The sequence below is a fragment of the Hyaloscypha bicolor genome (genome assembly GCF_002865645.1).
Source record: "Hyaloscypha bicolor E unplaced genomic scaffold K444scaffold_117, whole genome shotgun sequence".
In the NCBI taxonomy this organism is placed as follows: domain Eukaryota; kingdom Fungi; phylum Ascomycota; class Leotiomycetes; order Helotiales; family Hyaloscyphaceae; genus Hyaloscypha; species Hyaloscypha bicolor.
In genome coordinates, this window is record NW_020194619.1 from 378,672 (window position 1) to 392,097 (window position 13,426).

General features: G+C 48.2%; 6 protein-coding genes across 6 annotated transcripts; 3 read left to right on the forward strand and 3 right to left on the reverse strand.

Moving 5' to 3' along the window:
• Positions 1-1,119: 1,119 nt before the first annotated feature.
• Positions 1,120-2,375, forward strand: K444DRAFT_665318 (uncharacterized protein; the record flags this gene model as incomplete). The annotated part of the gene is made up of 2 exons (XM_024887057.1): positions 1,120-1,208; positions 1,277-2,375. The coding sequence occupies 2 exons, from the start codon at positions 1,120-1,122 to the stop codon at positions 2,295-2,297; spliced, it is 1,110 nt and encodes a 369-aa protein (XP_024733737.1). The 3' UTR covers positions 2,298-2,375.
• A 786-nt stretch (positions 2,376-3,161) lies between these two features.
• K444DRAFT_36631 (uncharacterized protein) lies at positions 3,162-4,089 on the reverse strand. Its single transcript, XM_024872230.1, has 3 exons — positions 3,487-4,089; positions 3,328-3,429; positions 3,162-3,276 (listed from the first exon to the last, which is right to left on the reverse strand). The coding sequence occupies exons 1-3, from the start codon at positions 3,811-3,813 to the stop codon at positions 3,244-3,246; spliced, it is 462 nt and encodes a 153-aa protein (XP_024733738.1). The 5' UTR covers positions 3,814-4,089; the 3' UTR covers positions 3,162-3,243.
• Positions 4,090-5,032: 943 nt separating this feature from the next.
• On the reverse strand, positions 5,033-5,973 carry K444DRAFT_665319 (uncharacterized protein; the record flags this gene model as incomplete). The annotated part of the gene is made up of 4 exons (XM_024887058.1): positions 5,033-5,428; positions 5,490-5,700; positions 5,827-5,884; positions 5,936-5,973. 4 exons carry the CDS (start codon positions 5,971-5,973, stop codon positions 5,118-5,120), a joined length of 618 nt encoding a protein of 205 aa, XP_024733739.1. The 3' UTR covers positions 5,033-5,117.
• A 4,463-nt stretch (positions 5,974-10,436) lies between these two features.
• Positions 10,437-11,055, forward strand: K444DRAFT_593425 (MSF1-domain-containing protein; the record flags this gene model as incomplete). Its single annotated transcript, XM_024878303.1, has 2 exons — positions 10,437-10,589; positions 10,639-11,055. 2 exons carry the CDS (start codon positions 10,437-10,439, stop codon positions 11,053-11,055), a joined length of 570 nt encoding a protein of 189 aa, XP_024733740.1.
• Positions 11,056-11,491: 436 nt separating this feature from the next.
• On the reverse strand, positions 11,492-11,938 carry K444DRAFT_534270 (uncharacterized protein; the record flags this gene model as incomplete). The annotated part of the gene is made up of 2 exons (XM_024875205.1): positions 11,492-11,713; positions 11,786-11,938. 2 exons carry the CDS (start codon positions 11,936-11,938, stop codon positions 11,492-11,494), a joined length of 375 nt encoding a protein of 124 aa, XP_024733741.1.
• A 172-nt stretch (positions 11,939-12,110) lies between these two features.
• K444DRAFT_615268 (phosphoribulokinase/uridine kinase) lies at positions 12,111-13,085 on the forward strand. The gene is made up of 3 exons (XM_024880698.1): positions 12,111-12,196; positions 12,247-12,312; positions 12,363-13,085. The coding sequence occupies exons 1-3, from the start codon at positions 12,157-12,159 to the stop codon at positions 12,974-12,976; spliced, it is 720 nt and encodes a 239-aa protein (XP_024733742.1). The 5' UTR covers positions 12,111-12,156; the 3' UTR covers positions 12,977-13,085.
• Positions 13,086-13,426: the final 341 nt, after the last annotated feature.

Genomic DNA, 13,426 nt, shown 5'->3' on the forward strand with positions numbered 1-13,426 from the left:
ACGGTCACGTGAAGAACTTGGATACCCAATGAACAACTGTTCAAATGAGGAGTCATGAGATCGGCAACCTGACGAACTCTAAGAGTGGAGTTCGTTTTCCTCCCGGATTTGGTGGCTTGGGCAAAAAATGCCCTCCTCACCGCACTAACTTTCCAGCCACTCTTCCGTCATGTCAGACAGTCCCGTATTTTTCAGGCTGTCAGCGCAGATCAGATCACCGAGCCGATCCCCTCAGAAAAGGGGCAGGGGCCTAAGCGAGGTTCACGCGGGGGCTAGGCGAGGGCAACCCCTCGCCTTCATTTCTCCCCACTACATACAAGCTCTTCAAACCTCGTTCTATTAACAAGCGAAGACACCGTCCTCCACAGCGAACTCCAACTTCTTGCCTAGAACAGATACCACCCCGTAACAAGGTGCACGTACAATGCCAGGTAGATAAGCACTGACAACGGAACTTGGAAATCAATCAGGCTCTTGGATGTTTCAGCTTCAGGGGAGTATCAAGTTGTAATAGTCAACGATTTCAATTGACGCTTCAGGAAATGGTGCAATCAAATAACAGCCACCATCCCTTGTTCGTTGGGTGGTGGTAATGTCTCATCAAAACGCCACCACTTCAGCTTCACTTTCGCCCCACAGATATCATTAGCTAACTTGACGCAAGTACCCTTGAAAAGGAAAGCTTATTTTAACTCAAGTATAAAGCCACAAGGCTTAGTTCATTTCAGCCAATTGAAGTGAAGGGCTCACGGTAGGTAACACAGAGCCTATGCCCAAACCGTGAACTTTTAACCCCGATGGCTTACAGTGCAGCCGCAATTCCCTTCATGATTCGTTCAAAATTACAGCTGGAAGACCTCTGACAGTCCCAGACAACCTATTCTTATCTCCTTGACCGTGAAGAACCCCTGGAATGCTGGACATCCATGGAGATAATGTCTGACTGGCTGAAGAAGGGTAGTCCTGCTCAGCTGTGATAGATTAAATATGAGCCCTTCCCCCTGGCTTCAGTTTTCTAATTTTCTCCGGATCCCTGAACTCTCGACGTAGCTTTGTATTCAACGCGAATTCGAGAATATAACTGTTTGCATCGTTCTCTTTTTTTTTTTTTGCCGCAAAATGGAAGCACCGCCTCCAGTTGCACCTATAGCTGCTCCTCCCGTTCCCGAGGGATGGAAGGCCGAGTGGAGTGCCCAATATAACACTTGGTAGGCTGTACTTGAAATTTTTTATTCTGTCCATAAATCTTTCATACTAACATGACTCTCAAATCCAGGTTTTACTTGAACCCAGCAGGAGGTTCGCAGTGGGAATACCCAGGCCCACCACAACAGCAACAACCCATCTATGCTCCACCAAATGCCGCTCTTCCAACACCACCTCTACAGTCACCGCCGTTGGAGCAACCACAATACCCAATTGGCCAAGAAATGCCTCCGCCCTCAGACGGTGACAGAGGTCTTGGGAAAGGATTGCTCATGGGAGCAGGAGGCCTCCTCGCCGGCGCATTCGTGGCCCATAAAATCGAGGAACACAAACACCACAATCACTTCTGGAGCGGCGGCGTCAAGCTGCCACTCGCACCAGCTGGAGCCGGTGGACTTTTAGGAGCCATGGGAAGCCACTTGCCGTTCGGTAACAACAGTGCAGCTCCCCCTGCACCACAGCCACAACCACAGCCCCAAGTCGCTCTACCCCAGCACCACGGCTTCGGAAGCTACATGCCAGCAGCTTTTGGTGGAGGAGGTGGTGAACCTAGACTGAACATCCACTGCGCAGCCTACTGCGACCAAGACGTCACCAACGCCGTCCGCTCCATGGTAAAACCCGGCCAAGTCTTCGAAGTCGACACCAACAAACTGGTTGATACCTTCGGCGACCCCTGGTCCGGCAACCGCAAGCAATTCTCCATCCTCTATTCCTACGGCGAGCGACCCTGGGAGCTAGCCGCTTCCAGCGAGCGCAACGGGCTCTTCCAACTGCTGCCCCATCAGCCGCTTGATAGGAAGAGGATGGAGTTCGTACAGGATCCGAATCAGAGTAGGGTTATTGCTCTCGTGTGGGGAATGGAGAATGGGTTGGAGGGCGGGAAAGGGAAGTTGGAGAAGCTGAGAGAGATTGAGACAAGCGGGGAGTTCGATGCTACGAATGCGTGGATGGGGTTTGATGGCATGTGTGGGCCGGCAAAGACGGCTGTTGTGTATTATCGGGCGCAGAATGGTGGCGTGGCGATTGCGTGTGCGAGGGAGAATGGGACGTGTAGGTTGCCTTGGAATCCACTTGCTAGGTGGACTTGAGGTATCTCTTGCGGAGTTTGTGGGCTTATATCGTTGAGAGGGAATTAAGATATTTGCCAATGAATTTGCTTTGCCTTGATTCTTCAGAAGAATTTCCCCCCCTGGCCCTGATTTTCACTCTACTGAGTGGAAACTTGAGTTATATGCTAACTTCGTATGGAGAGCATGAAGGCTAGTAACGTAATTACCTGGCCGCTATGCAACAAAACCTGCTCCCCCCTTCCTGTTAATTTTGTCCTGCCATGTGGCAGCTTCTGTTCCAGGAGGATTATGACCTTGAGAGCGGAGAACTTTGAAGTTAGTTGGGGAGATAGACGCATTGAATTTCTGACGAGCAAGAGTTTCAGCAAGACTGAGCGGTTTGAGGACACTCACTCCACCTTAGCCAGACCATTCACTTTTCTATCCATATTCATTTATCTGTTCTCTCAAATCTTAACAGCAATCCTCATTTGAATGCTCAATATTACATTACAATATGTTAGCTGCGATTGATGTCCATTTTCCACATTCACATCAACCTGAACCTGGACTTCGACGTCTCCGAGGTTGCTCGCAGATGTGAGTATTGACTCATCATCTTTCCTCTAGCGCCAGCCTTTCGTGCAAGACATTAAAGCGAAGAAACCGATCAAAGAATTCCATATGGCTAAAAATATGCCCCGGAACACAAATTGCAACACCCTCCGATTTTGAAGGTCTCTCATCACTCTTCCCAAGAAGTTTGCATCTCCCAAAGATTTGCCCTTCTCCTTTCAAATACCGTTTTGGATCAAGTTGCATCTTGAGGATCTGGCCGTCGATAAAACGTTACATCCAAGACCTAGACTACGTAGGGGTCGCTAGTGTAAGAGGTACGAAAACTTGGATGATTCTGTCCAGATTCAAAACCATGGCATATGTTGCAAGAACGACAACCGGAGTTACGATTGCGAGTGAAGAGAGACTAAGAAAGGGAATCGCTCATACTCCAGAACGACTGTAATTGTGAGAAAGTTTCAGGAGTAATGAGTTCTGGATTGGTGCTTACAATGCACACTGTTATTGGGAGGAAGAATATGCTGACGTATGTGAGAATCTTGATATTCTCCCCCAGTTGCGTGAATGCTCGACTTTCATCACAGCGTTGGCGCTGAAGAGTTATAGCCGAACGTCAGCAACATGGTCTGGAAGGGGGAAGGCCCCTTACCCCATCTCTAAGAACTTTCGCTTCTTCCTGCTTTTTCACAAAGCCTTTCCTTAGACTCGCCAACTTCTGGATAGCGGTATTGTGCTTCTTCAATCTTAGCACAAACACCCTTCGACTAATCTCACCACTTGAGGGATTCGAACTCATGGGTTTAACGAAATGCTTCGCTTGATTGATGTTGTCCAGAACATTAGTTTCGGCTTCTATGAGAAATTCAATAGCCCAGAAGTACTTTTTGGACCTTGTGAACGTAGTATTATCAGTCAACAAACTATCGTAATACTCGGGGTCCAGCAGGCGGTTCTTCCCAGCTAGCAGGCCCTCCATTTAACATTCAATCTGCTCCCAGAGACCAATTACTACCAAGAGGTTTCCATGGGTAGTGCCACTCATTTCATTTATCATTCCGTGTATTCGTTTGCGGGACAAGTTTTCCCTGCTCTCGGAGAAGGGTAGACGAGGGAAGTTGTGAGGTCGCATACAGAGCGATGTCCAGTACATAGATCTCGATGTTGAACCCGTAGAATTGAAAGATAACGAATCCGCTAATTGGGGGCATTCTGATTCCTAAGAATAAGATGTGAGTAGACAGGAAGGTCTCGGTACAATGAAAAACCTACGGCCACCGAAACCGAGTCCCAGTCTCTCCGACGAGCTCGGTCTTTGGTTTTGCTCAATGCTTCGATCCGTTCATCCTGTCGCGCTGGAATCAACCCAATACTTCTAAGCTCATCGATAATGACTGTCAATAATTCTTCCGTTTCCTGGTCCTTGCGTCCGCTGGGATCCGCATTGTCCATAATTGATAAGGTAAGAGCGACCTGCCGTTTGGAAGAGCATGGCCAGACACAGCAGACTGGTTCTTCGAGAGCGCCGTCCCTCCAGTTTCAGTGCAAGGAGAAGAAAGTTCTTGAGCGATTGGAAGTGGAAGATCAGCCTTGGAATCGAGAAGGATGGATTTGGACTGTGCCTCGACATTGCAGCTTGGGACGTCCTCGGTGTAGCTGAGCAACGCCACAACACAGCCACGCACATCGGAACAAGATCGAAGCAGGGCCATGTAAAACATGCAGATGAATTGTATGTCCAAGCAGCCCAACCTGGCCCATTGACTTGCTGTGAAGTGTTTGAGAGAAGGGAAGACAAAGACAAAGAGGAAGTTAAAGTACCGGTAAGGCAGTGGGCCTTTGGTGGTGAAATCCGGGGAAAACACGCTAAAGTTTAGCGACCGAACCCCTGAATGAGCTTAGCCGAGTCCAACATCAAAACATGTCCAAGGTTTCTTAGGTACAATAACTGTAATGTCTCGATCATCAGTACCAGGTGGTTTTGAGCGTCAGCCACCCAAAAAATATTGCCAAGAATCAAGCTAGCAAATCGTTTCATTTTTTTTTTCAAACAAGTTGGGGACTTGAATGGAGAGACCAAACGGAGTCCCGCTCAAAAGATTTGTATCAGGTCGGACAACAAATATGTTTTTGCCTTTGTTCCTCTTCCATTCCTTCAAAGCAAGCGAACCAATGAATAATAAACATTAGTTTAAGGAGCGTTTTGTGTCCAATGCCCAACCACTCCCGAATCCTTGTTTTTCCGACCCAATTTCCCGGAGCCGAAGTCAGCTTTCCCCTTCATCACTGGTAATGCCACTTCTTGTTATCATGATCATAGCAGCACTTATTATCATCGCCCCACCGATACCCCTTATTATCGCACTTATGCTTGTGTTCCGTGTCCTTGTCATCATAATCCCACCTCCGATGTTCATGATCGAAGCAGCATTTCTGCCCATCATCCCAATCGTATCCGATATCGTGACATTTGCTCTTGTGGCGGTCATCGCTATCGTCATCATAATCCCACTTCTTGTGGTGCTTATCGTAGCAGCATTTTTCGTTATCATCCCAGTCGTACCACTTGTTTTGGCATTTCTGCTTGTGGTCGACTAAACACCGAGTTTTGAATCAGTATTGTCTTGAAGGATAGAGCTGGGGGCTAATACTTACCGTCCTTGTGGTGGTAATCCCACTTTCGATGCTCTTGATCAAAGCAGCACTTCTGGTTGTCATCCCAGTCATAGGACATCTTGCCGCATTTGTCCTTCTTGTCTTTCCAATCATCCCAATCCCATTTGTGGTGCTGGTGATCGTAGCAGCATTTCTCGTTATCATCCCAATCGTATTTATGCTCGACGCATTTCTCCTTGTCATCGTCATACTATGCAACATCTTCGTCAGCAATAGCACATTTGAACATTCCTAACCGAAGACGAGGGATCGATTCATGACGGCATGGAGCTGAGAGGTAGGCGTGCTTGTCAACAAGAAAGAAAGGGGCACTTACGTTACGGGTCATGAGCTGCATCCCGCGGCGTTGGTTAGGAATACAAGTAGCAGTTGCGCTGTATCAAAGTTAGAACTTAAAACGATCTCCAAAAAGTGTGAGAGCTTACCAAAGTGCAGCCAGAAGAGCGAATACCTTGATCTGCATATTTAATGAAGGTTCTTGTTCAATGTATAGAAGTTGAATAGAACGAGGGTCTTTGGTCCAAGAGTGACAGTCACTATCAGTGAATGGAGATAGAAGATGGTGAGAATTTCAGGATTTGGTCTTGGGGGCGGTATCTTTATAGACTTGTCCAACCATCCTCAGCCTTAAAGAATGTTGGGGAAAAGCCTCTTGGAAAGAATTTGAGATCTCGATTCCAACAACCAGCCACTATGCAAGAAAACAATAGTTCTTCGAGGCGCATCTCAAGCTTCCTTCTCATCAGCTGAGAGACAAACGATGCTCATTGCCTGATGGCTGCTATCAGCTCACACCTCGAGCTGCAGATCCAAGGGGAGAGGGAGTCTGAAACTGGTCCGCGACTGGGCAGGTGAGGCAGGAAGATCGAAGTTCCGACGCTTCGTTGCATCCCGAAGAGCAAAGGCTCGGAATATTTGAAGTTGTGATTGGTGTTTGACCAAGTTGTGGAGTGTTGGCTGTATAGTTGGCCAGTCTACAAGGTCTCGGTTCTCTCGTGTGATTGAAGGCGATCCCCTCTTCGCTCCCCATCATCCCATTCAATGGAATTTCCCATGATCTTCACCAACCCGATCCAATCGCTCTTTCTCTCCAACCCTCTGTACGACGAGGTCAACTCGAAGGCTGACCATGGCTTCCGTTTGCCATCGTGAATGACAAACAAGCATTGCTAAGCTCTTCTTGAGCTTGCTTCCCGTGCGCTGGGCGAGCAAGCCTTTTACTTGGCAATCTTAATAAAAGTCCATGTGCCTTTGCCAAGAGATTTTGGGGATCGAGGTGCTGCATATATCATTTTGGGACTTAAGACGGCTCATTGTGGACGCGCGTCCTCGAATAAGAGTTGTCAAGTGTCATTCGTGGAAGGCTCTAAGCTCTGGAGGCTCAGCTTCCAGAAATAGGACAGCCAACCTCAAGTTTCTTTTTAGGTAATTGACTTACGATTTGCGGGGAAATAAGGCTTAATTGTCGATCAACGTGGTGGGGCGTCCGTGTATGCATGGTCAGCCGCATTGCGGGAAATATATCGGGCAGAGATTGAGGGATGTGTGCGTTGTTTTGACTTGAGTGGTGAGAAAATGACTCCTGATTTGAATAGCTTCACTTTAAGCTAGTTGCATTCATAAATCGCAAAATGCAGCTTATGGAAATACAAGCCCCATGAGTCGTGATTAAAGTTCAACGTATCAAATATTGACGATCGTAAGCCGAAGTCGTTCATTGTTTTCGTTCATTGGACGACCCCGCTGTGACTTGGCATTTCCCGAGGGCTCACATTGGCGGCCAACCGCTGTTGAACTCGAAGAGTATGTCACTCCTCGAAAAGCTCATAGTAAGACGTGAGATAATTCTTACAGCCGCTGCAGCTCACGCAGCTCGTAGGGCTACTAGACTACTTTGAGAGGTGAAATGCCCTGATTTTCAGCTGAAGGCACCATCAGATGTTGCCGCACTGATGAGATCATTGGGATCACGAGGCACAGAATGCTTAGAAAAAGGAAACCTCACGGACGAAAAGCTCCGCAGAAATGTTGCAGGAAGGATACACTTGGGTTCTTTCAGGTCTCAGATTTGCAGAGTTCTCCTGGTTTCTCATTTCTATGAGCAAGTTGAGAGAAGCACAATTGGAAAACAGTAAAGATACCGATTCGGTCCCAAGGAGCCATCGAATTATTCTCTGGATGTAGAAATTGGTTCTTCTCGGACCCGGCCAATTTTGACGTACTGCAAGCCTCGATCCTTTCGATCCCACGTTCTCTCTTTATCCAACCAACATCTTGACTTGGTCAGTCCTGTTGTGTTTCAGCTTGTTTGCAAGACCGAGCATCATCTTAAGCAACGTCACTGACACTGGTACACGTATCATGTTCCTTTCTCAAATGTATCTAAATCGTCAGAAAGACCATTACTGGCAATGAAGTATCCTTCTCAGTCGACTAGTGAGTTTCCATACGGAACTTGCCTTCTTCGAATGCCCCATTAACCAAACACTCTGCAAATCCTAACCTTGATCTCCGTTACTTCTTCAATGATGAGTTTCAAATCGCTGGGATGCCCAAACAAAGTCGAAATTGACCAACAATCCGCTCTCTGTGCTTGCTGTTCCCACCAGGCTATTTTTAGTCGTTTTGGTGGACTCGTCAAAGTCGTTGGTAGCTTTGGTCATGTTTAGACTCAGTGGTAATGGCGATTGGTTGATTGGCCAAGAAGAAGCAGGATATCTGCAGCTTGTGAATGTACACTGTTAGTGTGTACGGTTCTCATCATCCAGTGAAAGCCTTCAGGGCCAGCTTCACATCCTAAAGCCCCGGGCCATGCCATCTTGCAGTTTCGCCGGATCTTGGTGTGGCAACCAGAACTCAGTGTGTGCAATCTGGTTCACCAGTGCTTATCCTGGTCAGAGGATTGTGGTCGTCTACATTTCGCAGTCTTTGAACAGGCCATCTGTCTCCTCTCCCTTGTGGCTTTCACAGTTGGCGATTCCTATCCTTACAAACGTAGGAAGCTCATCAGCATTGCGGGACACATGGTCCAGCAAGAGAACAAAGAATCCAGTTGCAACAGATAGAAGGAGTAGATCATTTACAGTGCGCGGTTCTGTGTTTGTATCCATATAGGCAGTTCTTACTTCTACGTTTGCCTCGTTGTGTAACTTTGCCCCGTCTTCTCCTGACCCACATGAAATTGCCTCAGGAGGCCAGATATTGGAATGTATCCTCCATCTACCCGCCTATACGGATCGTTTCCTTGAGGATTGACAAATGCTTGCCCGATGCGTATCATAGATTTGCCCCAGACCGAGTCTTCGCCTCCGTAATTCCAAGCGACATCGACATTGACCGAAGCCTAAGACCATGAAGGGGCCCAGGTTCCTCGTAAGAAGGAATGTTTGCTGCAAAGCAGCAGGCAGAAGAGAGCGATCGATCCGTTCTTTCCTTGAGGCCAGAGTAGCCGTGGTAGTTGTGATGATCCCTGCAACGGTGATCCCTAGTAATAGCTTAGCGTTGTGTATGCCACTCCCTTCTTGTACTGTCGACAAGTTTGGCGTCCATGGAGTGCCTGCCAAATGCTACAAGATCAGTTGGTCGTTTCGCCACGTGTCCCGCGTTCTCAGACCTTGATGACAGCCCCAGTCCCATATCCGCAGTTGAGGCCGACGGCAAGTCCGAATGTACGCATTGGTGGTGAACATTGCAGAACTCAATCCAGCCCTGGGCGATGTCCAAGGTACTACCCGAAGCAGTGTTGGTTAAGTATTTGACCAGGGTCACATCACGGCGGCCGGCTGGATCACCTGTCACAAGTGTTGAATTAATGAATCATTGCCGACTTTTAAGGGGATTTACCTGTAAATGACCTTACAAACCACACCCGTCATTCTTGAAATAGTCTCCGCCCCGCCAGATTGATTTCTCCAATCCGTGCGAAAACGTAGGTAGGTGTCGGTCATCCACTCGGTGAGTGTCAGCCGCATTCCGGAGCGGTCGATTTCATACCGCTGTTCGAAAAAACTCGTCGTCGAATGACTCGACTAAGATTTTGCAGAGTGCGCATTCCTCCCTCCTCAAGTGATCAGCGGCGTTGAAGACTTCGCCTGGAGCTAGGAAGAGGTGGCCGCCTGGTGCTGAAAGAGTCATGTGTGGCTTAAGACTGGTACATGTTTACGAGTGAAGGTTAGACCAAGACAGCTTGTCTTGAACCATGGGGTCATGTACACATGGACCCAAGCATGAAAAAATTACAGCCGCAGCTGTATCCAATGAGGGGGCAATACGCAGAAGAGAGCCCCAACCTTGAGAGCTTGAAGCCCTTGGCCTGCGATATCACAAGCCAGGAGGACCCATGAACTTCTGCGAATCAACCAAGCTGTAAGCAGAGGAGGCGTCCATAGCAGCAGAAAGGATTGGGGAGATGAGAGGTGACCGCGAACATCGACCTAGCCTATCACTGATTGACCTGTCATGGGGTCGAAAATGCAAAATAGTTGAATAATTTGAGCCTCAAGAGAACCCCAGGACTTTTAAACACCATGCGCAAGAGTGACGGCACCCTGCAGAGTATGAGCTAAAGCGTCTTTGGGCTGGACGAATCCAGATGTGGGAAGTTGACGATCTTTGCCGTGCAAATCCGAGCCCGAGGAAAAGTCGGGGTTTCGGACACGCTAGTACCCAAAGTAGCTTAGCGGCTGAAGCGAAGGCGAAAAGTTCCTTCTTTCTCCGTATGCAGAATCACATTTGAAAATCTCTATCGAACTTCTTATATAATTGTGCCCCGGCCACCTGCACTCAGCTACACATCGGCCTCACTTCACCAGACACCTAAATCCACAATTAAGTCACCTACGAACGACCTAAGCAGAGAACAAGAGATATCCGGACGCGACTGGCCTAAAAAAATTTGACCAGTGCTGCACCGAGCACACGACCAGAATGAAGGTTTTTTCGAGCGATTGCACATTCGACTACTCCTGGGAGGAGGTGTCAACAGCAAATTGGAGAAAGTACTGCCCATGGAACGACAAGTCGCCGCACGTAATTGCAGTCGACACATTATCGCGTCAAATTGATCCGGATACCGGAATCGTGAGAACCCACCCATTCTTGCATCCAAAATGATGCTAATATCCTCCAGCTACGAACAGAACGTCTCATCACATGCAAACAGAGCGCGCCCCAATGGCTTGCTTCATTAATGGGCGGAACCGACACATCACACGTCTTTGAGACATCCTATGTGGATCCGGTATCGAAAAAAGTCACCATGGTGTCCACCAACCTCACATTTTCGAATATCCTCAGCGTACGCGAGACCGTTATATATCAGCCGGTCTCTGCCACGAGAACCCAGTTTGTGCAAGACGCGAAGATCACGGCTCTGTGTGGTGGGTGGCAGAAGATCAAGAACGCTGTTGAGGAGGCGAGCGTTTGTCGCTTCCGTGAGAACGCGATGAAAGGGAAGGAAGGATTCGAAGCTGTCCTCGCAATGAGCAGGAGAGTTTTCAGTGAAGAGAAACAAAAGCAGCAGGCCAAGCAAGAGATGTTGGCATAGATGGAGCAGTTTCGGATACATTTTCACGATTTTTACGACCTACTTCGATTAGCGTCTGCTTGGAGCGTTCTTCTGTGGATGAGTACATAAAAGTTTACTTTCGGGAGTTTGGAGCGAATGGCATTTACACGGCTGGACGGAGTTTCGGAATAGAGAGGGCAGACCCACATGATTACCGGCTGCCCCGGGTTGTACGATCGAGATGTAATCTTACTTGCTTAATTGGCAGATAGAGAGAGGGATAGATGAGAAGAGAAGATAGACAAAACGAGGAAGAGACTGGTTCCAGAGACTGAGGAACAGATTAGAAGGGGATTTACAACCTTCACTCAACGCAATCCACAGAGCAGTTCCTGATCTATCAATCTTTTGAATTGTTCCTGTCAATAATGTCACCAAAATACAAGTGATTAGAATCGAGCAAGTCGCTCTTGTGTCAGGATGCTGTGGTGTTATGGATCTTTTTCTGACATCTCGTCTTGTAATCCACCAATGTCTTCCTGAAGTCCTCGTTAAGCTTCCCCTGCAGCGCCTCACCCACAACCTCGAGGGCTTCTTCGTATCTCTTGAAGAAGTATAGTTCTTCAATTGCATGTAAAATAGTCTGAGATTCAGCTTTTGAGGGGTTGTCCATTGGCAGCTTCAAGGTCTTCCACAGCTATTGTATTTTGTCTTAGCTTCCAATACCCATAATTAACATGAAATGTGAGAAAGAGGGAGGGCATTTTACCTCTCCAACTTCAACTTTCGGCTTCCACTCCGCCCTCTGTCTCTGGAAGTCCTCCTCAGACTGAAAATCCCTCGGTACCTTCTCAGACTCATTTCCGGCTTCGTCCCCGGAGCTGACCTCAATATTGAAGAGCCCGCTATCATCGCCCTCCATATTTGCTCCCTCCCACCTCCAGATATCGGCTCTCCTGTTCTCTTTGCCCTGTTTTGCAGTCAGAATTTGTTGTCGTGAAGAGAATTTCTTATCGAGCCGATAAGAATTTGATGTCACAGGAGCCCCGCTGCAACCCCACTTCGAGCTCCTGAACAACGACAACTCACTCTAGCCTTCTTCAAGCTTCACTTCACACAGCTATCAAGTTGTATTCCATCATGGAGGAACAAGTGAACCGTCTAGTAGAAAATACCTGGAGTAGCCCTCTTCTTCCTCCCGATTGACACTCTTCTAACCTCCCAGTCCAGCTAAATTCCAATCCACACCTCCCACCCAGCGCCTCTTAATCGCCATATCCGGAATCCCAGGCTCAGGTAACTCCTGCTCCCCCCTCCTTAAACCACTCCCATAACTCACAGAAAAGGCAAAACCACCCTCGCAACAACAGTAACCACCCGTCTCAATGCCCTCTCGTCCGCCCTCCACGGCAAAACAGCAACACACCCAATAGCATCCTACATCCCCATGGACGGCTACCACTTCACCCGTGCCCAGCTGTCTGCCATGCCCGACCCAGAGGCCGCGCACGCTCGTCGAGGCGCAGCATTCACATTTGATTCTTCCTCCCTGCGCTCCCTCATCACCCAGCTCCGCGCCCCCTTAACACCGTCCACGCCAACCTACTTCGCACCTTCATTCGACCATGCAATTAAAGACCCCGTTGAAAACGATATCCCCATCGCCCCAACCTCCAGGATCCTGGTATTTGAAGGGAATTATTTGAGTCTTGGGAAAGGAGAGTGGAAAGAGATTGCGGAGCTGATGGATGAATTGTGGTTTGTGGAGGTTGAAGAGGAGGTTGCAGGAAGCAGGTTGGTGCCGAGACATGTTAAGGCTGGCATTGCGAAGGATGAGGAGAGTGCGTGGAAGAGGGTGTGGGAGAATGATTTGGTTAATGGGAGGGAGATTGTGGAGGGGAGGGTAGAGGTTACGGAGGTGGTTGTTAGTAGGGAGGATGAGGGGTGGAGGCCGAAATAAAAGTAGGCTGGGGTTGGAGCCGGGAAGGGAAAGGAGGGTTGGAGAGTGTGAAGTCCATGGAGAGAAATACGAAAGAGTTAGAGAAGAGGGTCATATAGTTATGATCAAGTGTTTTGATGTGACGTGTGACTCGTTGCCCCCACCCTTCTTGCAGGCAAGTTATGGCTTCACCGAAATCTGAGTGTGACCAGAATTACGCCTCTTCGCTGCAATTAATGCAAGTGCAACTTTGTCGCAGCAGGCTTCCCAATTTAGTGTCTTATGAGGCGGTGCAGCTCAAAAACACAGCTTGAATGGTATCGATGAGTTTGTTGGACAAAAACAAATTAAGAAAGACTCTATTCCGACTAGAATTGGACCAAATCATTAATATTCAGTATTGTATTCGCTTGCTTTGTAGGGACTTGCGTGTTATACTCGGCATTCGTCCCTACGGAAAATTTCCGCATG

What these genes read in the sequence shown, in the direction of transcription:
- K444DRAFT_36631 (XM_024872230.1), bottom strand. Translation starts at nt 3,813, where the DNA reads ATGGAGGGCCTGCTAGCTGGGAAGAACCGCCTGCTGGACCCCGAGTAT. An exon ending in CGAAAGTTCTTAGAGATGGG is followed by an intron (nt 3,430 to 3,486) that starts GTAAGGGGCCTT and finishes ATAACTCTTCAG; the next exon opens with CGCCAACGCTGTGATGAAAG. An exon ending in TCCCAATAACAGTGTGCATT is followed by an intron (nt 3,277 to 3,327) that starts GTAAGCACCAAT and finishes TCACAATTACAG; the next exon opens with TCGTTCTGGAGTATGAGCGA.
- K444DRAFT_615268 (XM_024880698.1), top strand. Translation starts at nt 12,157, where the DNA reads ATGGAGGAACAAGTGAACCGTCTAGTAGAAAATACCTGGA. An exon ending in TCTAGTAGAAAATACCTGGA is followed by an intron (nt 12,197 to 12,246) that starts GTAGCCCTCTTC and finishes CTCCCAGTCCAG; the next exon opens with CTAAATTCCAATCCACACCT. An exon ending in ATCCGGAATCCCAGGCTCAG is followed by an intron (nt 12,313 to 12,362) that starts GTAACTCCTGCT and finishes CTCACAGAAAAG; the next exon opens with GCAAAACCACCCTCGCAACA.